This window comes from Simochromis diagramma, unplaced genomic scaffold (assembly GCF_900408965.1).
Source record: "Simochromis diagramma unplaced genomic scaffold, fSimDia1.1 OVJJ01000302.1, whole genome shotgun sequence".
NCBI classification, from domain to species: Eukaryota; Metazoa; Chordata; class Actinopteri; order Cichliformes; family Cichlidae; genus Simochromis; species Simochromis diagramma.
The window spans coordinates 4,799,945-4,824,247 of record NW_024386792.1 but is presented as its reverse complement, the minus strand read 5'-3'; the positions used below and the strand labels follow the sequence as shown (position 1 = coordinate 4,824,247).

Here is a 24,303-nt window from a genome sequence, read left to right as displayed (position 1 = left end):
AAGTTTTAGGAAAACACGTCTTGCCCCGTGACAGCTTGTTGGTGTTCAACCCCCATGTGACCCTGAACTGAATTCTTACATTTCAGAAGCTGAAAATAGCCAATGTTTGCCATGTTTTCTGGGACCTAAATGATTAATCTGCTACCAAAACGTGAGTTTTAATTTATTTTTTTTAACTGAGTCAAAACAGCTGCAAAACCTTTAGATGAAAGTACAAACTGGTTCAAGGCCCTGCAGCCCTAAAATGATCAGATTTTAGGAGTTAAAAGCAACAAAACAACTTCCCTTGACCCCAAAGCCTGCCCTTGGGCAATTTAAACTATTCAAATATTTTACTTTGCAGAAATGACTCCCTTTGAGTCGCTATACGTTTTAAAAATCCGCCGATAACAGTCAGATCTGTTTGTGTCCTGCAGGTCTGTTTTCTCTCTGCTTCTTCAAAAACGGTAAAATTATCCTGCCACTGACCTGACGTTTCAGCTGCTCGTAATAAAGCGGTTTGTTTTTCAGGTAAATGCAGATAAAAATCAGTTTTCACATTAAGAGTTCTACTCAAAACAATCTCTTTTTTAAATCTGTTCTTTGACTCAGACTTCAGGCCACAACAAGCCGAGGCCCTGAAGTGGCAAGCGTATATTTTCCGCAGCATCAAAGGTGGACACTTCACTGCTGCGGATGTATTACTGCATGTTTATATCCATTCAAAGATAAAAAAAAAATTGAGATAGCTAGGCAAAGGAAATTTGTCATTTCCCGCGAGTACACTTTTAACACCTTCTGATTTCAACCTCTTTATTTTAAAACTTCAACATCAGGTCCCTCTTTGAAAAAAAAGGAAACAGTCACTGCTGCGTCTTCTTACGCCGGCTGGCTTTGTGTCTCTGACTTTAGCAGGTTTTTATGCAGCATCCGAAGTCGTCCTCAGATTAAAATAGTATATATCACTCTATGCTCATTTAGTTATTTTACTCTGAGTCATGCTGTAGTTGTTGTTTCTTTAAAACCTTCTTTCACACAAAAAGTGTAGAATTTATGCTATAGCAACAAGTACTGGTTTTAAAATGTGCCTGTCTGAACCCACAACATTTTATTTTTGAATATTCAAGCATTAAATACCTTGTCAGTGAAAGAGATAAGCTTATTGATCAATACAGGGAAGAAACTGATACTCTACATTCAGCCACCGGGGACCAACTCCACATGTAAACTTGGTAAAAGCACAGTGACAGAAGACATGCATGTTTCTGAAGATTACAGCTGGCATGCACAGAGAAAACCTGCAGTCTCCATACATAAGGACCCCAACTCTACCCAAGACTCCCAGGAGGAAACATAGTGGCTTAGTTTCCTCCTGGGAAGCATAGCTGTAGATTTCAGGACATGGACATAGGGAGACGTTCCCCCTAAAATGTACTGAGGGGTGGATACAAGCCCTTTAATATTCCTCCTCTGCAAGTGCTCAACTAAAACCTGTGCCTATAGTTTGGAGCAAATCTTTTACTCTGAACGTACTTCATGCTCTCTTTAAGGACTGCATCTTTACTCTGATTTATCATTTAGTCTTTTAAATATTTATTTTCAAAACCGTTTATTCCTGTGTGTGAGTCCTGACGAAATAAATGTTTTTGCATTCGATTTACACGTGGAATCTCCTTTAGAAACAAAACAAAAGAATCACCAGGACAGAAACACTACACCCACGAAAAGTGAGAAATGACGTTGTAAAAGCCAACGCATTTTTTTGCTTACTTTAATAGAAAACCAAAGAAGAACAGAGATCGAACAGCGTACATGTATGCATACAGTGCCCCCTTTAAGTACTCACTAAAAAGAAAAGAAAACACAGCAACCTGATAAATATAGGGCCCCGGAAACAAACGAAAACACCTCATGAACATATATCAAATGCACCAGATGCGATGAGACGTCGGTTGAATATATTTGCACAGATATCCTGACAGTGAGTTAGTATGTCTATCCCATGATCAGTGCCTCTTGCTGTGAAGGTCTGGACTTCATATTAGGTCATACAACTGTCACTGTAACTGAAATACATGCGTTTCACTGTTATTGCCTTTGTTTTGTTTTCTTTATTTTTATTAAAAAACTGTTTTCTCTCTCATATTGATTTCTAAAAAATAAGTTTTTTTAATTTAATTCTTGTTTGTTTCATTTGATATTTCTATTTCCTACCTTGTTGGATCACAAACATCATCACAAGTATTGACTCTTTTATGCTACGACATTCCAGTATACTTACTTACAGGGATCGGCGTCAATGTTTCACTTGGCATTGAAAATCTTGATGAGGGGAGGGAAAAACGTTTTGACCTCTAGGAAATGGGAGGAGTCTGACAATGGCTACCTCTGTCCTGTGCTACTCGAGGACGGAGGAGGGAGGGGGGCGCACGCAGCAGTTGGGCCGTCTGACATTTTGCAGCATTGACCTGAAAATGTTCTGCTGCCTCCTTTTGTTCTTGCTGCCATGTCGCGGCGAATCAGCACCAGAGATTGACTTTCGCAGCGAGGTCTGGACCATCAGTTTCCTCTCTTGCTCCTTTATTTTGCTCTGTAAGTGGCTCTGAATTGCAAAGCCGAGTGATTCGGGGTCCACGGAAGCCCCGTAGACCTCCCACGTCATGCCCTGTTCGTCCCAGACGACGTCGTGGATGCTCTTTCCTTTCTGCTTCCGTGACTGATCGTCCTCTTTGTCGCTTCTCTCCGGTTCCACCTTCTTTTTGCCAGAATTTGTCTCCTTACTCTGGGCTTTACTTCCTGCTTCTTTGCTTTTTTCTTTTGCACTCACATCTCTATTTTTAGTGAGCTCTGACTTGGATGTGGTGTTTGCTGCTGGTGCTGCTGCTGCTGTTGTTGTCGGTGCTGTTTTTGTCGGTGCTGTTGTCGTTGGTGCTGTTGTCGTTGTTGTCGTTGTTTTTGGCAGGGCCTGCGCAGCAGTGTTGCTGTCAGCACATCCAGGCACAGGAACAACGGCTGTCTCTGGGGGCATCCCTGATCTGAGAGAAGGAGTTTCAGCCGTGGCTGTTTTTGCGGCTTGCTTCTTGGGTTCGCTGTGTTCAATGTTGATTTGATAAACCGGCTGGATGTTGCACAGAGCTGCGCCCGCTTCTTTAGGCTTGGCTCCTAGCCTGGAGTCATGCTGCTGTGACAAAGTTTCTGATTGGAAAACCATGCCGGTGTTTTGGTTGGGGCACATTTGTGCCTCTACAGTGAGTCTCTCTGACTTCGGATCAGTCGCGGTGCCGCTTTTCACCTGGTAGACTACAGCCAGGCTCTCCTCTCCTGGGACTGCACCACTGCTTGGCCTGTGGGTCACAGGGAAAGGCAGCAGACTAGGACTCGTGGCCACAGCCTTACTGCACATTTTAGCTACTGCCTGAACCTCCATATCATGACACTTCTTGACCGGGCCTGGCGATAGCGATGAGGTCATTGTCGAAGCCTCCGTGTAGAGCTTGGAGTCCTGCTGCCCTTCAAAGACAGCTGTGTCAGTCTGGCTGCTTCCTTCAGCCACCTGCTCGGATGCCTGCGTGCTTTTTGTCGCCTGGGGCAGAGAGGATGAGTCTTTCTGTGAGGACACTGGCTGGTGTTTATCTGAGGAGACCTGCGGTCTCGATACTGTTGCAAATTCCTTCTCTGGGCGCGTTGACCGTGAGTTTTCGTTTGTTGGTCCAGCTCCTGCATCTTTACTCTCAGATGGGGCTTTGGCTGAGCTTAGCGGAGTTTCCATGCTTTGCTTGGGTTTTGATGGATCTTGTAAAGAAACAGACGTTGATGAGCAACCTTGCATATGACCAGTCTCTTTAGATTTCTGTGGGATAGCCATGTCCTTGCTTTGGGGATTGGAAATGGTTTCTTTATTATCTTGTACTTCAGATGCTGTACTCCTTACATCACTGTCGTTACGTTTTTTGTCATTCGGAGAAAGGCGTTCATTACTTTTCTCTCGTGCTGTAGTTTCTACTGAGGGTGTCAGCCGTACCTGCTTCTCTTCTGGTGCAACTGGGTTTTTTACTTTGTACTCACTGCTGCTCGTGTCGGCGCCCGATGCTGCAACAGGAGACAGCGAACTGGCCTTACACGTGCCCGTTTCACTGGTTGGGCTCAGAGTTTTCATGTTAGCATTAGAATCCCGCTGGTCAGCTCCTGCCTCACCCACCTCTCGGCCTGTTACAGACAGGTTTGGTGTTTGGTGGTCTCCACCTGACACTTGCTCAGATTTTATCTGGTTTCCATTGCCTGGAGCTGATTTGTCTGACACAGTGGTAACTGGTTCCCCTCCCTTACAACCTGTTTTTTCTGTGCGGGGGGCGGCGTTAGCAGTCGTCAGAGACAGGTTATCCTGCTTGTCGGGAGATCTGAGGGTGGGTTTTGGACAAACCTGAGAGACTTTGAGGTTGGGCTCTTTAGCCCAGTTGGCATTAGACTCCTTGTTGCCCAGTGTGTCCACCCCAGCCAGCTGAGGCACCATCTGGACTGTTACTGTCCTTTTTGGGTTAGTTCCCATGGCGGAGTCACTGCTTCAGTCTTCAAATATTGCCGTATATCCAAAGATGGAAACGGATGCACGCTGTGCTATCATTAACTTTTTGCAATTTCCTAAAGGAGGAAAACAGAAGTAGACTCAGTTGAAGTTTTTAATCATTAAGCTTATCACAACAATTACACCTTTATTCAGATGATTATAATCAGACCAGACTCCAGACCAAGGTGATTTTCTGCAAGACAATTTTACTCAACAGTTATCAACCAGCCAGGACAGAGAACAGCGAGAGACCTGCAGCTGACTAAGAATATAATATGTGATTCCAACTTTAATAATCGAATGAACTTATAACTTTTAACATATAACATAATAATATTTATGGAGGTCGTTTTTGGTTCATTGATCTCCACATTCTCCTTTAAACTCAACATCATCTTTGTGCTGCAACTGATGCATGATTTATTTTTCCAGAACATGGAAATAAATGAAACTCCAGAGATTTTATAAGCATCCATCACATTATGCATATTAAACCTCTTGACTGATTGCACTGAATGTAGAAAATGTAAAAGTATGATAAGAAAATGCTGCGTAAACAAAGTAGAGCAATAAGACACAATGCGACATTTAGACTCAAAGTGCTTACAGATAAAACAGATCTTTGATTAAAACTGTGGATGCCACACATCTGGTGGCGTTTGATCTAACCGCTGTTTTTCTCATTCTACAAATCCTACCGTAAATAAAACTACACCCAACAGCGTGTCATTCATAAATCAGCCGAAGTTATCGCAATTGAATATTTCAGCATACAAAGAGATGTGAATAATGAATGAAATGAACTGAGTCTCCCCATGCTAGCCCGTTGACTCGGTTTAATTAAATGTTGTGATGCTGTGAGATATTGCCAATGGCAAGCTAGCCACTTAGTAACAATATCATATTTCAATTATCCTTTAATCTTTGTGTCGAATGTAATTGGGTAGATTTAAAATACATACCTGAGGGACTGAAAATCACTCATAATCACTCATTTAAAGTTTCTTTTTTTTTTTTGACAACCACAAGTGAGTTTATAACCAGCATCACCCTCGTTTGTCCTTTATCTGTTTTAAATTCTACGCAGTGATCAACAGTTTCTTTGTCCAAGGCCTGATGAATGGCTTCATCTCAGTCTGTGTCCTGAATGTGTAAAAGTATCCAGCCAATTCTGCAAGTAATGACCCAGCACTCGGCAGACAGCTGAAATATGTGACCCTTTGGAGTTGGACAGATGAGCTGTGCTTGGGTCAAGGATGTAATCATGGAAAACTATCTCTAAAGCAAATGAAGAACACACTGAATGATAATTCGATGGGTGGCATTAATGGGCCTTTTCCATTTCGGTGACATCCACTGATGATCAGTGTAGTTCATCTCAGTAAAGGTAACAATATCAATCTGATCTAGAGGCATTCTCCTTCATCACACCAGCATCCTCTTCTTTAGGAGTAGCAGTGGGAAACCGAACAGCTTTCCAGGTTATACTTGTATCTGATAAGACGAGACTAAAGAATAAATATTCCCGTCACACTCTTTTAACCATGATAATCTGACGCACTCGGTAGCCCTATAGAGCACCCCCCCCTACGTGTGACTCGAACAGCACAGAATAGTAGGTTACTGGTGTGGGTCATGGACAGGTGTAGCCGGGTTGTTTGTGCTCTGCCACTATGCATCTGCCTGTCTGTTGTCAAAGCGCAAATATTTATGGAAAGCATATCCTGGGTGTTATTAAAAATATGACAAATAAACGCCTCGGTGTCTGGGCTTTTTTGTGTTCCCTTTTCTTCTACTTCTTCTTCTTCTTTTGCCAGCAGCAGTTAAGAAATAACCGAAAGTGTGGACAGACTACGTACAGACTGTATTCATGCAAAACGGCGCACATGAAAGATCCCGCATGCAAGCGGTGCACACGATCTATTCAGGCCAATTAAGATCCATGTCGTGCACTGTAGCCTCTTGCCCCAATTCAGCGCCTCAGAAGCCACCGATGCTTGCTGGTTTGATTTGACCTTGCGGGCGAATTTAACATCTCACAGTATAAGAGAGCTTGAAAAGATGAAGGCGGCTTACCTTGCGAGACGATTTATGCCCCGTGCCGTTGGGTGCCGATTGCGCGTCAGTGAGACGAGGGGGGAAAAAAAGAAAGAAAAAAAAACCTAGGGATGAATATGGAAAAGTCAGCCTGTGTCGATGACACCAAGCCACGCCTTCCACGTAGAATATGGGTCTTAGAGGTATCGATCCACCACAGTCAGGCACAAAATTTAAGCACCTTGACTGACTGACCGTGCGCAATCAGTCACCGCTGACTCCGAGATCTTCATCACTGCTGGCTCGTGCTTAGAAAAAGAAAAAGAAAAAAAATGTGACGAGCCGATCATGGTTTGTGCGCTATCCCAGACTGAACTGGTCTTGGCAGGGCAATCCAGAGTTAACCAGATGAATGGATGAATGGGGAGGGGTGGAGAAGATGCGAATGGAAGCAGCATTGTAACAGCCGCAGGCTTTCACAGGAGGGTCACTTGGTCCTGAAATTAATTAGTTTTAGTTCCCTGCGCTTTCTGCCTCCTAACGTAGACCATAATATTCCAAGAGGAGAGGTTTTTGGTTTTTCTGCTCCCATTTGTGTTATTGAGAAATGGGTCGACTTTTATGCGGTTCTTTTTTGGAGCATGCTTTAGCGAGATCGCGTTCATTTATTTTACATCTACATTATTTTCAAAATGAAGAAATATTTCTCTGTGCTTTCGGCAGATGTGGTGAATAAAGAGCCTTTACGATAAGAGCCTGCCGGTTACAATTGGTGTCATTAACTATTACTACAGAAAAAATCGCAATAAAGATTTTCTGTGGTTTGCAACGTGCTTATGCAAATGAGTCGGAGACAGCGTAAGACTTTGCACTTTGCTGATAACACGGAGGGAAATGTGGCTCATGTAGTTAAAAAATACATCAATGATTCTGTCCAAATAACTGTTCATTATGAATGAACCTGCTTTACACTGCTTTATATTTTTATACATAGACATCAGTAATTATATTTAGGCTTTAATATATCTTATATAATTCATATCCATACTTTGATATCACGTATTTATTTTCGTCTGCATCTCATATTCTTAACTATTCTTTGATTCGTTCTAGTAACACACAGTGGGTCAAGGGTTACAAAATTTCGATCCTGTGTGTGTGTGTGTGTGTTGTACATACTGCAGAATTGACAATAAAGCTAACTCTGACTTTACACGAGAGTGTGCATTTTTTCCACAGTAGTTACAAATCCCACACACACGGGTCCCTGCCCCTGAACATTAACATGAATGTAATGATAAAGAAGACGACGATCCAGTAACAGGTGTCTCAATGTGCTTTATACTGTCGTTTAAGGTGATTTTGGAATATTAGAGAGAATCTGCGAGCAAGCATTTCGGCGAAAGTGGGGAAATAGAATTCGCTTTTAAGCAGAGCCAGACTCAGGGTCATCTGGATAAATGGATGGATGGATGGATGGATGGTGAAATGTATGATAAGAGATACGAAAGAGCAGCAATGCTGATCAGGACAGAGAAACATTAATAACTTTATGCAAGCTCACAGCTCACTGGAATGTTATGAATCTCAAAGAGGAATTTAAAGGATCATGAATTTTAAAATGTGGAAACTACTGCACTGGAGGTGTACAGATTTAAACAAGGATGTCTCGATTACTCTCCTTGGGCTGTGGAAACTATAACAAGTATTTTCCCATGTTTTAAATGACTTTCACAGCGAATTCTTGTAATCACCGGCAGATTAAAATGTAGATCAGAATGAGTAAACCAAGAAATACAGAAACCAGCCTGGTTTTAATTTTGACGTCGAAGACAGTATAAAGTTGTGGAAGCACTTACACAGTGCCATCCTTCTCACGGAGACAGCGATCCATACAAACGCGTTCGTATGGCTCCCTTTAGGTGATATTATTGACTTGATTCGTCTTTTAGGAGTTGTTGTACTTGCTGACATCATTGGATCTTTGCTTTAGTTTTGTGACACCCCTTCTGCATCTCATCCTCGTGGATAACAGCACTGACAGAGAGCGCTAACATTTAGTAGCCTACCACTTTCTAAAGCACTTCATCGAATCTGAAGGGCTTTTGAAAGATTTTGTGCAAAGTCTGTCCGGGTTGTTAAAACGAAATTGTAGCATTATAGACTACTCCCTTATTCACCATGATCTATCACACTGTCAATACAGTCTTTGGTAGTGTTAGTGGGGGGGATTCCTTATTTAAATACAGCCTGGGTCTGAGGCAGGGCTTGGAGTGCAGTAATTGTATGTGATAGACGTCCTGCCTTTAAAAGCCCCGAGGGACTGATTAGGTGAGAAAGCAGACTGTGACTTAATTACAGCTGAGAGCACCGTTGGTAAGCATCTCAGAATAGGCTGCATACATTGTCGATAAAGCAGATTAATGGGTAAGGGTGAGGGCTTTTGTGCAGCCCCTTTCGATAAAGTGACACAGTGGTGGGTCTTTATGTGCCGTGTGTTTTCACCATTTAAAAAAATTGAACGGACAATGGAATAATGGAGGCTTGTTGACCATTATCAGCAGCATAATATGACTGTTTTCTATAAACAGCCCTATGATAGACTACTACACAGTGTAGCACACATTTTGTGAATTTGGCATCATCTTGTGGCTAATATTGGAAAATGCAATATCTGATTATCTGATTAGCTTCCAGCTACTATACCTGCAGTTGGGATTTTCTTGTCTGAGTTATTTCAGTTAGTTTTTTTTTTAAATTTGTTTTTATTTCAAAGTTATGTTTTCAGTTTAGTTTCCTTTAGTTTCAAGTGAAGGTTTTTTTTTTTAGATTATCTTTACTTTCATATTTTTATTAGAATGAAATTTCATCAAATTGAGAAAATTTCAAACTAAAGATCTTTTCTATATATTTGATCTCATTTTATTATTAAGTCCAGTAAGTTTTTTATTGCACTTAACTGAAATTTCGTGTCAGGTTCAAATGTAGTAGACTGTGTAGTTGTGAAGTTGTCTGCGCAGTCATGACCACTGCGGGCAGTAGATGGCGCTGCAGCAGCACTAGAAACTATCATGCTGTGTTCAAAGACATCACGATATTAATTCTTAGTGATAAATTCAACCCAAGTTTCGAGGTGTGTCATGGACTGTTAATTGTTTTAACTTCTTAGTTGAACATTTAGAAACAATGTTTAAGTCTTGGTTAGAAAGAAGAGCCTGTCTCGTGTCACCTGGGAGACTTGTGTAGCTGTGTGCGTGGCATAGACGGTATAGTTGTATAGACAGTGAACGCATCACAGCCAGCCTGTTGTCAGGCGAACCGCCGCTAACCTTACCACCCGCCTGCGGCTAAGTTAGACTGTATCCTGGGTCTGGCATCGCTTTCCCTACGACTGGAGAGTAAGACGAGCATCACCACTCTCTCACGGTAAATATTGCCCAACGCATCAGCTACTCGTACGAAACTTAAAGTAGGTTAGCGTGGTGTTGCTAGCTACCAGTCAGACGAATGACAATGACAACCTGTTGTCCGAACCGGGTCATTTGGGGGAGTTTAGAAGCCGGTATGCATCTTTACGTAATTAATATCAAAAGTGGCTCACTACCGCTTCGCTAGCATCAACATGCACCGCTTTCAAAATCCCCGTTAAACTCCCAGAGTGCCTGTAAATAAACTGAATGACCACGTATGTCCGAACTTAGCATTAGCATCAGTGCTAGCCATTGTTTTGGCTGTAGGAGCGTGGGCTCTTCTCTTATACCCACTCGGCGCTTTTATTGTTGGATGTTAATTCGCATTTAGCGATGACCCACGATTAACTAATCATGTCTTGCACTGAGCAATAGATTACTCTGCTTGTAGCAGAGTACTTCCTCAGTGGCTCCAAAAACGTGGTCACTGCCAATGTCACTGTGACAGACGGCAGTGAAGTGCATCTGCAACAGGAGTCCAACTCAGGAACCAAAATCCATCAAATCCAAAGTTCAATATAAGTTAGAGGTGTTGGAATAACTTATTTGCCTGTAATATTCACGTGCATTTATTCACTGTGTCATAAAAGTGTTGGTTAAATTGTGTATTTTAGCACTAACATATATCAATTGAACACAATATACTCCATGTCCATAAAAACAACAACAACAAACATATTAATAATAATAAAGATTAGACTTAAAAATGTTCTTTTTCATAAAGGTTATATTTAGGGCTGGATCAGCTATCACTGACGTATTCCTTAGTGATGCTGCAACAGGCCCAGACGGCTGTAGGACCTCATGTGATAAACTCAGCACTTCTTCTTCACTCACCTCTTTTCACTCCCCGAATTTTTATATAGTGCTTGTCCTTAAATTTGTGTGTTCTCTCTCCCATAGTGTACCTTTTGTCCTGTCTCCCTCAGACTGTCACAAACGTGCTTGCTCATAGTTGCTTGATTGCTCAAATACTGTAGGGTCTTATCTTACAGTACCTTGAGCCAAACGTTATCGCTATGTAAATAAATCAGAATCGAAGTAATAATCTGCTCGTGTATGCGGAAGGGAGGACAAAAATAAGAAGCTGTTCTCAGTTTGATGCCGTTTAGTGCTTCAGAATAAGACTGGATTGTGTTGTAAAAAGTGCCCTCTTTCATTGAAAACAAAAAAAAAAAAACTGCATTAGATTAGCTTCTGCTTAATGAGCTGTAACCACACCAATGCACTAATAATTTAGCTTCTTAGTTTATTTTTTCATTTATACTTAAGGTAAACACGAATACAGACATGTTGCCTGCATCTTTCGGCTTTTCCTTTTAGTAGATGCCTTTGTCACACCCAACCCTCTGCATGTTCTCCTTCGCTACTTCATGAATCTACTCTGTGGCTTTCCTGTTTTCTTGTTCCTGGGCAGCTCCATCTTTAACATAATTTTTCCCTCCTCTGCATATGTCCAAACCATCTCAGGCTTGCCTGTCTATCTCTGTCTCCAAACCGCTAAAACTCAGATGTACTGATGTGCTCATTGCTAATCTGGTCCATTCTGGTCACTCCCAATGAAAACCTTAACATCTTCAGCTCTGCCTTCTATCTTTTAATTATCGCCACTAAACCGTACATCATCGCAGGACTCACTGCATATTGTGAACCTTCCCTTTCACTCTTACTAATAAAAGCTATTTGAATTCTGAAATGTGATTATCTAAGTAAAACTTCATCACAGGGTTTGTTCTTGTACAAGGTGGTGGTTTTAATATAATGAAAGCTGTACTTCCTCCACCTCTGTTAACTTACACTCCAGAATAGTTTTGTGGTCCTCAGGTCTTCAGGATATTTCTCGCACCGTAGTAATCTTTGAACCTTAACCTGTTTATGTCCTAGAACATGTTTGGATATATCTGGGAGTATGTCTACACATCCTTCCTGAGATACTGGTTGAAATGGCTCATCAGACAAGTAACGGGGACATGTGAGCTGCAGAGAATATGCTCTGGACACAAGCCAGGGGCAGCCAGGACTACAAAAGCAGGTGCGTTAAATCATCCCAAATCTGCTCTACATCTGCATCCTAGTACATGTTTTCTCTGCAGTGTTAATGTGCTTCTTGTGTCCTCCTGCAGAGTACTCTCTTCAGTCATCAAAGAACAAGGTAAGAACCTTCTACCACTGTTGGCTTTTCTTTCGGGCTTACCTTCAGTAGTTCTGAGCTAATTGTTTTATATTGTTAAAAGACAAACAGTGGGTCTGCACAAACATTAATTGGCAATGATCCTGATAATCTGTTCAGCTCCTCTGATTTCCTGTTGCAGCTCTTTAATGCTGGGGGTGTGTTTGAACTGATTTTGTTTTCATGTGGCTGAAATCAAATATCGTTGATGATCTTTGTATCAGATGTGCATTTTTTTTTTACAAAATTTAGTTTAAATTTAGTTGTTAGTAGTTATTTGATATAGGCCATAATGGAAAAAAAGTTAATATGTTAGGTGCCGATGTACAAACCGGTACAAAGAAAATCCAAGTGCTGTCAGCCAAAAGGCAAACAACAGTTTAAATACATTTTGCAAGACAGTAATTGCTCTTTTTTTATTTTTAAAAGACTCACATTCTTAAAAGCTAAAGCAGAAATAGCTTTTATAGGCGTGCGTGTGTGTTTTTTAGGACTCTTTTCCAGTTTACGTTTCAGCACTGTCATAAATAAAATCTGTTATCTCATCACTTTTAGCACTGTCAGGCCAGTAAAAGATGTTGGGTGTCAAACATTTGAAAAAATATTGAATATTTGGAGACTAAGAATGTGTAGATATGTGTAATAAACTCCTCAGGACTGGAGCATTGTGGATTTTCAAGTAATCTGAAAGCTTTCCAAGCCCACAGATGTGGAAAGGAATCACACTTTCCTTCACTATTGACCTCTTTATCTTTTATTGCGCAGTATATCCCCTGAGTTTAATCATTGCTTTATCTTTCACTACCCTAGCCAAGTTTAGGTGAACTGATTACACATGTCATGCTTGTGTATATGGCTTTGTAAGCATTTTCAGATCAATAGTCTGTCCAGGTGCAAGAAGAGACTAGCTGTGTCATCTTTTTCTTTTTCTGAGGTTGACTTTGAAAAAACAGTCATTTTCACTGTGGTTGTAAATGACCTCAAAGCATTTGCGCCAGATTTCTGTCTGGTAGCTCTCTGTGTTATAACTTTAGCATGCGCTCTTCCTCTGCAGGTTTTAAGAGGAGCGTTGGAAACCACTAAGGATAGCTTAGAGCAATGCGTGGATCAAATTATGAAAGTGAAGAACATCAAACCTGCAAAAGATCCCAAGTAAGGTTACTTTGCCTGTCAGCTGCAATTCTTTGATGTAAGAGTGATTTTTGAATGTGATTTAATTGATCTTCCGTTGCAGGTTCAAAGAGAGCCTCAACATCTGCCTGCTGCAGATAACAGGATATAGCAGCTTGTATATATCTGTAGAAGACTTGAGAAAGGAAGTCTTCAGCTCAGACAACCCTGAACACGAGGCCATGATTTTGAAGGTATGGATTCCTGCTCCTAGAGCAATAGCAGTGAAGCTGTGTCCATATGCACAGGCTTTCTGCTAAGATGAGACTTGAACCAAGATTTGGAAACTAAGGAAAAATATGTTTTATTATTATTTCTGCACATTACTAAAAGTAGCATTTAGGATTTTTTTTTTTTTAAACATCGATTGACATAGTAAAGATAATACCACAGTCTAACATCACATCAGCATAGAAACACTGTAAGTTGTTGGATGGGAGTCTAAAATGCTGGCACATGGTCATATTAGGAATCGTTGTACTTCCAAGTTATTGTAGTGGACGGATTTGATCGTGTGTGTGTGTGTGTGTGTGTGTGTGTGTGTGTTTAGCTTTGGGACCTTTTGATGCCAACAGTCAAGCTGGAGTCCAGGATAACCAAACAGTGGGGAGACATTGGATTCCAAGGGGAGGACCCCAAGACTGACTTCAGAGGGATGGGCCTGCTGGGGCTGATCAACCTCGTGTGAGTACAGTACCAGTGTAAAGGCCTTCAAACATCGAGTTCATTGCAAAAAAAACAACAACACGAAATTCTGAATTTTTGGGGGATGTGAACTTGTCGTGTAACATTTATGTACACACCAAAAATGTTGCGATTTTACAAAAATATTTGCCAAAAAACCCCCACAGTCCTCTGTGTTTTTTCTAGGCCGTTCCAAAACGCTCCATTTCTCCTCTGTCTGACATTATTTGGTGGATTTACTCGTTTACTTAGAATCATCATCCTTTTATAAGGTCCACTTCTGGTTTTGGCCTCGCTTTATGTTGAAGAACTCTGTTGTAGTTGAGTCAAGAACTGCAACCTGCCCACTTTCTGAGACCACAAAGTTCTCAGAAAGGTTTTCAGTTTTTATGCTCTTTTCCCAAGAAGACACTATTGGTCAGCACAAAACATGTGTACTTTTTTTTTTGCCCCAACCACTCTCTCTTTGATCAGTGTGTCCACAGCGCGCTAAAGTCCTGGTCTTTGCCTCTGTACCTGTTGGCAAAGTCTAATCTGTGACGTTTCTGTTTTTTGGACAGTAAACAGAACGCCTGCTATGCAGGTCATATTTGTGCAATCTGTCTGATTATAGATGCATGAACTTTGACACACATCAGCTCTTATAGGTTTTGTAATGAAATTTGAGGATTCTTGGAAACATTTTTTCCCCCATCAGGTGCTTTTTGGCTGAATTTGCTGAATGTTTATATTTGGTAGGCTCTAATGATTAAACCGATCCACACACAAGAAGTGACAACAGTACTTATCCTAAGATTATATTCCACTCAAGTTTTGATGAGAAATACTTTTAATTACCTCAGCTTACACAGATTATGAAAGGTGGTTGTAGATACAGCTCAAAGGGTACGTATAAGGTACACTGTTCCACTCCAAATCCATGGCCCAACAGATAATTTTTAGGGTACAACAATAATTACTCACAAAACCTCACCAAGTAAGGTAGATGGGTGCCCCGGCAGAAACAAACACAAGAAGGAGAGGGCTTTGAACCAACAAGATTCAGGCTTCACCTATAAAATAATATTTGAAACAAAGACTGAAAAGAAGGACTGTCAGTAACTCCCAACTCAGCGAAAAATAATTAAACAGTGCTAGAGATAGCGACTAAAGACAAAAGTGGTGCTGATGGAGTAGAGGTGGCTGTTTCACCACCTCTGACTTTAAATGCATGCAGGTTGGCTTCTACAGCCAGTCAGCTGTAGGAGGGGTTTAAAAGAAAAGAAGAAAACGTTAATGAGGATTATAAAAAGAAACACTGTCATAACACCTCCTCCTCCAAGTATTGAATAATGAGCCAGCAGAACCAGTATTCAACAGGACAAAGAGAGCATGACAGCATGTCAGACAGGCTTGACTTTGAGGCTGAAGGACTTTAAAGGCAACCCCCAACACGTCAGTCGCTCGTTTCACTTGTTCTTTTGACTGATGAGGACAAGAGGACACAAAATGACAAGCGATGTGTCAGATTATTAAAGCAGCACCAGTCAAACACACATTGACTTTATTTTTAAAAGCTGTAGGTCAGAATGATGTGACCTCAACATGTTTAATCATGCACACTCTGTTTGACGTCATGTTTATTGGTTAACAAGAGACCGTAAATAAACTCTTAATTTGTTTGGCTCTTTGCAGTTTTTTCAGTGAAAACTACACAGCGGAGGCTCGGCAGGTGCTGTCTCATGCAAACCATCCTAAACTAGGGTAAGAGACCTTCGATTCATATACCTTCCACTGGTGTTTTGTGTCGCATGATGTAGACTTTATTCATTTTTTGAAATTACGTTTTCCGTATGCACAGTATGTCATTTCTAAAGTGCACTTTATACTTTTGTTTTTTAAAGGTATTCCTATGCAATAGTTGGGATCAACTTGACAGAGATGGCTTACAGCCTGCTAAAGAGTGGCGCTTTGAAACCACATTTCTACAACGCAGTGCAGGGCACGCCTGAGCTGCAGCACTTTCATCAGCTGTACTGTGAGTAGTCGAATCACACTGCTTTTTGTTCTGTGCGTCTGATTATACACTCACCGGTGGCTTCATTAGGTGCAGTCTCAAGATTGCTAATCTTGGGTTGGACCCCTCTCTGGCTTCACAGCTGCTGTAATTCTTCATGGCAATGAAGTGCTGGAAACATTTCTCAGATTTTGGCCCATATTGACATGATGGCGTCACACAGTTGTTGCAGATTTGTCGAAAATACGTCCATGATGCCAGTGTGACTGTGGATTTTTGTACAGTGACCTCAATGTCATGTGTAAGAAGCCACTTTGAGATGGTCTGAGCTTTGTGTCATAATGTGTTATCTGCTGGAAGCAGCCATCAGTAGATGGGAACACTGTGATCATAATGGGGTGGACATGGTCAGGAATAATACTCAGGTAGGTTGTGGTGTTTAAATGATGCCCAGCTGGTACAAAGGAGCCAAGAAAATGTGCCAAGGAAATATTACACCAGCAGCAGCAGCCTGAGGTGGGATCCAAACGTTCATGGTATTTATGCCAAGTTCTGAATGTTGCAGCAGAAATCGAGACTCATCAGATCAGGCGACATTTTCCAATCTTCTTCTGTTGTCCAATTTTGGTGACCCCTGAATATTTCCTCCCTTTTAAACTCAAAGATGGTTGTGTGGAAAAATCCCAGCAGATCAGCAGTTTCTGAAACAGACCAGTCCATCTGGCACTGCTATCCAGTTCACATTTAAAGTCACTTAAAAAGTCACTTAAGTCACAATTTGAACTTCAGTAGGCCACTTGGAGCATGTCTACATGCCTAATTGAGTTGCTGCCATGTGATCAGCCAATTAAATATGCAGTAATGAGCAGTTGAACAGGTGTATTTAAGGAAGTTGCCTGGTGAGTGTATACAAACAAAAACATTTTCTGATAGAAGGTAAATTTTTCAAAAATGTGTGTCTTTCCTCCTTACAGGCTATCTGGCATATGAATTCGATAAGTTCTGGGTGGCAGAAGAACCCGAGAGCATCATGCAGTTCAACCAATACAGAGAAAAATTCCATAACATAGTCAGGACACACCTACAGGACCCTGATGTGTGTCTCACATTGACTGTCGGCTCCAAGAACTAAAAGCGTTTTTCACGATGTTACGATTGGTAGAAGGAGAAGCAGGAAAGTTCCTCGTAAACGTAGCTGAGCATTAAAACCCTAAACGCAGACTGAATACTGTTCGGCCCCTCCAGACAAGATCCAGACCAATAAATCCTCTTGTGTTTGGTTTTGTGGTTCATTCATAACGCACATATCATTGTTGTAATGATATTTAAAGTTTCTCAAACTGAGCACAAATCCAACGCCCTGTACCTCAAAAACAACCATTCCAGAGGGCTTTCGATCACAAAGAGGACTGTAGAGAAAGTAACGGATCCGTCGTTTTGTGAGGCTTTAAGCACTTTGAGTGAGCAAGCAGCCAAATTGTTATATTTAAAGACAGGAAAGGACAGAAGTCCTGCTCAGGAATTTGAAGTTTATGTTAAGAGATAATGGCTAAAACTTGATGTGAGGAGTGATTTCCACTTTATTTTTCCTCTTGTGGTGCTGTCAGCTTAAAAGTCTTGCATGATTTAACGTGTCCCCACTGATGTCATTGATCTGTACTGTAAAATGTACTGTTAGTGATGTGGTACTCTAAACTATACTAAGCTCCTGTTTTCATAACGTGTATCTTTAGACTGATGCTGAATTTTTATGACCTGATCTTTTTATGCCGTGGGTTTGCATTTGAGGAATGTATGTAACGACTCACATCTCACTCACTCCAAGTTAGTAAATGCAGATTTGTTTTGAAATGTGCTTCATGTCCATGTGTTTAAAAGGCAAAAACAAACCACAACAGTTTGTGTAAAACAAGTCTGGTAAATTCAGGACCTGCATAAACACATCCTTTTATGCTTTATTATGGGTACCAGTCGTTCAGTGTAAAGGCACACTGCTTTAAGCTAGCTAACATATAAAACTGACAGGTTTAGTCATACAGGGCTCAGTGCAAACTTGGCATGTTTCTGTAATATTCCCATCCATGACATCTGGAATGGGCTCACTGTGGCAAATTATAAATATAAAAGGAGACGGCTGTGTCTCCTCATGCACATAAAGTCAATACTTTTTCAGGAGGCGATCCTTTTTCAACAAAGGATTTCCGCCTTTCTCACCACAGGACAGTGGATTTGTTAAATAAGGCTAACACAAGAAATTATTGTTACTAGGGTTTCCTCATTCAGGTGCCAGTCCGGTTGTGGTTCAGGTATTACAGTCAAACTTTGAGGCATCTCAATTAACCACTTCGATCCTCTGCTTTGTGACCATCATGGCTCGTTTGATTTGTTCGAAGGAGACGAACATCACGATGTTCCACGATCCCAACCTCAGGAATGAGGGCACGAATCTACAAAATGGAAAAAGTGAAGAGTGAAAAAATTAAATTGTGTGTCATGCAATGCTGCAATTTTTTTTTGGATTGATACCAATACCAAGGCCAGTATTGCCGATACCAATACTTTTAACTTATGTCATGTTATTTAGAGGAGAGCATAGTAATGATTTATGAGATGAATCATCAATTTTTAATGACCACTGCATTACTTTACTCAATAATGAGTTAACACAACACACCTCTCATTTCACCTTTTTTTTTTTTTTTTAAAGGCGCTATAGAGTAGAAGGATCAGTCAACACAAAAACACTCAGACATTTTTCATATTGTATGCCTGAAGGATATTTTTCCTTTTATCCCGATTTAATTCAGTGGGCTCCATACTGAACGTGCAGGATATAAAACTATCGATATTTGGATCTCTTGAAGAGTTTGTCGTGGGCGGTGCAGGTGAAGAGGCTTACCCTTTGTAGAATGCTGTTGGCCCCTCTTTAGTTAACATGGTCCAGGCACAGTTAACGGCGCTCTTATACTGGCCCGGTGGTGAGTTCATGTATCTCGTCTTTACCACGTCTACCGGGGAGGCGATCACTGTGGTAACGAAGCCGGCGCCAAACGCAGACACAAAGTGACACGGCAGATTGTCTGAGGACAGAGTTGGGGAAAAGATTACAATACGGTCTTTGTTCTCAGCTGTGCGACACAGAAAAACATGTCAGTGGATTTTGCAATCGTCTGAATGGGGCAATATAAGTTCTAGAGATAAATGCTAATATATTGCTATTGTACTCACTGCACCATAAAGAGAAAATACACCGTGTCCTGTACTGTAGGAGCCTGTTGTGCTGGTATCAGTTAAAGAGGTGAGAGGGTGTGTGGATTTTTTGCCCAATCAGCAGTCTCCCGGGGACTCTGTTTTTGTGAATGTGTGTGTGGGTTTGTGTAGCTCAGGCAAACAACCGTGAGCTGACCTCACCTGACAACAGCTTGTGTCTAAGGATGGCCTCCTTTATCAGGTCGTATGTAACCAGCTCTGTGCAGTTTACCAGGGCGTTTCTTGTGATGTTGGGTAATGTTCCTGAGGGAAACGGATACTTTAATCATTACTGATAAAGGATGTTTTGGTTTAAATAATGGGCAACACTCAAAGAAGGTACCTTTCCAGAGCCCACGCAGGCCCTCGTGTTGGAAGATGTGTCTGTAAGCCTGCATGGTGCTGCTGTAGCGGCGGGCCACTCCGTCCAGATTCATCTGGGCTTGGAATCGAACCTTGACCACGTCGGTGGGCTGCGCAAAGGACACCGCCATGGCGCCTGTGGTGCAGCCAGCCAGGATACGTACCAGTACACTAGGGTCTGGAGAGAAGGAAAGACTCAGTTATTTTAATAACAGGCTTGAGAACTTCTAATTTTAGTATCAGTTTTAACAAGGAAGATAAGAAACGGATTCAACAACCCAGACTGTGAGAATCCTTTATCGCTTTCAAGAGGGAGATAAGATTTAAGAGAGATAGCACTTTCCCTAAATCTTGTTTAACTTATCAGATTTGAAAAGCCTCTGTTCTGCGTAAATTATCTATTGCATGTTTGTCTGCGAGACAGCCTTCCTTCACTCTCCCCACTTTTTTATTTTTAAAATGAAGCTTTCCTTCATCTGAATTCCTTATCTAAGGGAATATAAGACCGACTGCATCTATCTGATAAACATCTTTTTGATTTTTGACAGCTGGATATTAAATCTCGAAATCACGACTGTCACCAGTAAGAACAATTATGAAGGTTTAATTAACTTAACCAAAAAATAATTGAAAAGGCAACAACTTACTGTCTTTGCCACCAGTGTAGAAATTTTTAACGTTGTCATAGAGGCCGATTCTGACGGAGGCAAAGCACAGCTGTCTCTGCAGCCCAGCCACCAGACCATTATACAGAGACTTGGGCCCTTCTGTTCGGATCATGGTGCTGATGGTCCCAAACACCCCTCTGTAGCGGATGTCCCCCACTGCCTTCTTCTCTCCTTGAATCTGGGGTCACACATTGTCCTCAAAGTTAAAACCAGCTTTACAGAGCAGCAGCTTAAGACCAAACGGTTCAGAAAGGTGAAGAAGTTTGACTGAAGGGTGCTGAAGTGGACAAAGTTGACTTCTTCGTCAATGAGGCAAACATCACGCTGTGTCCCACAGTAGGCTACAGCAAAGCAAGACCGGCTAAAGATCATATTGATAGCACAGTTAGTACCTGTAGTCTGACTTTGGCTGTGTCCAGAGGGAATGTGACCATGTCAGCTATACAGGCTGCTGCTCCAGCACTCGCCATCTTCACACCCAAAGGAGGAGGAACGTCTGAGGGTTTAAGTCCTACCATGTTTCCTACTGCTGGGATGACAGGTACGCATCCACGCACAGAAATAACAATTAAAACAACAAACAAAAAAAATCAGTGTAAGATTCTCTTCTAGAAAGCAACCACATAAACATTAACCTCTTGTACAAATCATTTGTCTGTTTAAATGAAAGGTTAATCAATAATCAAAGTGGACTGATGCTCAAGACATGAAACACACTTACGATTATGATCCGAAATTAAAATTTCCTTTTGATCCTCGGGTGGGTTTTTTGGTACCGAGCAGGATGCGATTGGTCAGATTAAAATCCACACCGGGCCCCACTCAGCAGGAAGGAAAGACTCATCATTTGCTGTGGTTTTATGTTTTCTGGCTGGCGTTTTTATGACATCCTCGGAGAGGCGTTACTGTGTACTCCTGTACACCTGGGTCAACTCAAAGTCCACAGACTGTCAGAAAGTCAATGTTCAAGTCACCTCACACAGAAAAACAACCATATAACTTCCCCGTTTTTTGGGTTTGTGAAACTGACGATTATTTCCATCCAAATTTCCACAGGTGTCATTAACTGATGACGATCTTTCTAAACGTTATGTTCATGCTTTCAAATATAGTCTGTGGAGAGTGCATTTTCTTTTATTTCACTTGTTAGAATTTGTTTATCAGCGGATTTTTCTTCTATCCAGGATCTGTAACCGACTTTAATATTGTCTCAATAATTATTTAACTGTTCAGATGAACTGTGTGCCACAAGCAGCAGCGATAACAGATCGGTATCAGGGTTCACCAGAGGCTCGTCTCCCCTCTCAGCCAATGACAGCAAAAAGCTTGTGATCAAGAGCGTTCGGAGCTGACCGGCTAAATCAAGATCTGTTCCACAGACTTTATGGTCGAGCCTCACAGCAAATTACCCCTCTGTGCTATCAGCAGCATTGTTGCGTCATACAGTTTTTGCTCTGTTACCCCTCATTTATGATTTCTATTATCTGTCTCAGTCTAACAGCTTTTACATTTCATGTTAAAGATGTGCTTTTTTGGGCCGGGGGGCAGAAGTGGGAGTGTGGTGACGTCAGCTGGCGACTGAAGTTCACAGTGAAGCTGATAAGAACTTTACATCACACCATGTTTGGCCTCTCAGCAGTTTGCCAGCAGTCGTTCCTGTTCATTACATCACACATGGTGTATGTACGTAACAGTATGGAAAATGTAGATTCTCAGAAAAAGAGCAAAGACAAGAAAAACATTGAGAATTATTCCCACATAACGTTTACTAATGCTGTCCCATTCGACAGCCCTATGTTAAAACTATCGCCATTAAGTTTATTATCATCAGATCTCTTTTGTCATTAAATTATTTTTAGTTTTTAAACATTTTTTCTGCATATTGGTTTGAGCACACCACAATCTACCCTCTACAAGACTGAATAAATACCCCCTGAAAAACTGTTTCAACTAAAGCTTAACAACCTTCATTAAATGCTAAACAACGATTCATTGCAGTGTTGTATTAAACTGCAATACTTAGTTACACCAAGTATTTCCAGTTCAATTCAGCCCTTTTTTGTTTATACGGTGAGGTTCAGAGAGCTTACAGATATAAGCTCTCTAAATATAGAGATATATCTGCATTTCATCATTACAGGAGGGACTGGAGCCTAACCCAGGATACTCAGGGCAAGATGCAGGGTATACCCTGGACCAGGGGTGGGCAACTCCAGGCCTCGAGGGCCGGTGTCCCTACAGGTTTTATCCAAAAAGATGTGTCCTTGAACCAACACAGCTGATTTAAATGGCTAAATTAGCTCCTGCAGTTCTCCAGAGGCCTGGTAACAAACTAACCATGTGATTCAGGTGTGTTGACCCAAGGTGAGATCTAAAACCTGCAGGACACCGGCCCTCGGGGCCTGGAATTGCCCACCCCTGCCCTGGACAGTGTGACACAGGGCTATCACAGACCGACAGCAATTCAGTGAAGTTACAATCCCTGATGAGCCTAACCCCACACATGTCTGTGAGGGGAAAACAGAGAATCCACAGAACATCTCCACTCAGAGAAGCCCCAGGAACTTACTGCTGTGAGGCAACAGTGCTAACCGTGGCATGAAAAGGCATGAAACTGCAAAAAGTAATGGCGATGTAAAACGTACACTAATAATAAACACTGCAGATTAAAAAATGTTGGGTTGAGTTAGATAAATAGAACTGAATGGAGAAACTCAAGCCTTTTCTGTTCCTCCCTATACAAGATAATTATAAATCACAGCTGAAATGCCCGAACATGTGTATATATACTTATGATGGTGAACATTAGAGGGAGTGTAAGAAAATACAAATAAAATGTATTTGAAGAGCCTGAAGAAAACAAATTCTAATAGATTAATTATTTATAGCTCTATCATTTGTCTGAGAAGAGACAATCCTCACAATCAGCAGAAAGTCCTGCTGTAAATGTGCTCAGTGAGCTGTGATTGGTTAACCTAGGCCACAGCCCCACAGTGTGCGGTCCAGGAGGGAGAAAGAGACGAACTGTAACTGAGTAAAAGAGTACACATTCATGTACTCTTTCACCACAGACAATCAAAAACACTGAACAACCCAGCTGCACAGAGTAGTACAGTAATCTGTTACCAACAGTATTTCAGGAACTGCTGGTCTACAGCGATTTTCCCCACACAGCCTAATTTTTGCAGATTAAAAAAAAAAAAAAGAAAAAAAAAAAAAGAGAAAATATTCAGCGAGCAGCAGTTCCCTGGTCAGAAATGCCAGACTTTACTGTGCTCAAACGGCCTTCACAGTCACCAAAGTTCAGTTCAGCAGAGCAACTTTGGGATTAGGTGGAACAAAAGATTCAGATCATGGATCAGCTGTGTGATGCCATCATCTCAACATGGACCAAAATCTGTGAGGACTGTTTCCGGCACATTCTTGAATCTCTGTCATGAAGAATTGAGGCAGCTCTAAAGACCAAAGGGGATCTAAACCGGTACTAGGATACCTAATAAAGTGTTCAGCGAGTGTATGAACAGCCCTTTGACGATGCAGTTGGTGTTTAGGATGGACTAATGGAGATCAGCATGTTAACCAATCTTCCACCAGATGGCAGTATCACTCCTTGTTTTCAGACTGTAGGCGCTCAGCAATATGAGGTCAGTGAAAGAAGAAGAAAGAAGACTGGAGGCATTTTACTGTGCAGCATTGAACCATTCAAACTGTAACTTTAATAGGATGGAGTGATATACAATGCATCAGAACCCAGAGTAATAAATTAAACACTGGGCGTTTACAATTGAAAGTATTCACAAAAAACAACTTTAATTTAAAAAAAAGCAACGTAAAAATGTACAGAGCGTAAAGATAAAAAAGTTTTAAAAAAGCAAAAACAAAACAGCTAGCCTGAAGGCAAGGAAACATATCTTAGTGGATTTTGCTGTAAACATAAAGAGAGTGCAGGCTCT

The 24,303-nt window shown here is 41.4% G+C and overlaps 3 protein-coding genes across 4 annotated transcripts; 1 reads left to right on the top strand and 2 right to left on the bottom strand.

Moving 5' to 3' along the window:
* Positions 1-1,686: 1,686 nt before the first annotated feature.
* gprin3b (GPRIN family member 3b) lies at positions 1,687-7,047 on the bottom strand. Its single transcript, XM_040023919.1, has 2 exons — positions 6,620-7,047; positions 1,687-4,617 (listed from the first exon to the last, which is right to left on the bottom strand). Exon 2 carries the CDS (start codon positions 4,523-4,525, stop codon positions 2,378-2,380), a length of 2,148 nt encoding a protein of 715 aa, XP_039879853.1. The 5' UTR covers positions 4,526-4,617; positions 6,620-7,047; the 3' UTR covers positions 1,687-2,377.
* Positions 7,048-9,851: 2,804 nt separating this feature from the next.
* elmod2 (ELMO/CED-12 domain containing 2) lies at positions 9,852-17,921 on the top strand. Its single transcript, XM_040023918.1, has 9 exons — positions 9,852-10,006; positions 11,935-12,082; positions 12,174-12,202; positions 13,275-13,372; positions 13,455-13,584; positions 13,941-14,074; positions 15,749-15,817; positions 15,958-16,091; positions 17,045-17,921. The coding sequence occupies exons 2-9, from the start codon at positions 11,938-11,940 to the stop codon at positions 17,200-17,202; spliced, it is 897 nt and encodes a 298-aa protein (XP_039879852.1). The 5' UTR covers positions 9,852-10,006; positions 11,935-11,937; the 3' UTR covers positions 17,203-17,921.
* Positions 17,922-18,021: 100 nt separating this feature from the next.
* Positions 18,022-21,225, bottom strand: ucp1 (uncoupling protein 1). 2 transcript variants are annotated; one of them, XM_040023915.1, is made up of 7 exons: positions 21,072-21,225; positions 20,743-20,879; positions 20,330-20,528; positions 19,663-19,860; positions 19,482-19,583; positions 18,970-19,150; positions 18,022-18,517 (listed from the first exon to the last, which is right to left on the bottom strand). In XM_040023915.1, the coding sequence occupies exons 2-7, from the start codon at positions 20,866-20,868 to the stop codon at positions 18,403-18,405; spliced, it is 921 nt and encodes a 306-aa protein (XP_039879849.1). In that variant the 5' UTR covers positions 20,869-20,879; positions 21,072-21,225; the 3' UTR covers positions 18,022-18,402. The 2 variants fall into 2 exon arrangements, with proteins under 2 accessions (XP_039879849.1, XP_039879850.1); XM_040023916.1 differs by having other exon boundaries at positions 20,743-20,876.
* Between the last annotated feature and the right edge of the window lie 3,078 nt (positions 21,226-24,303).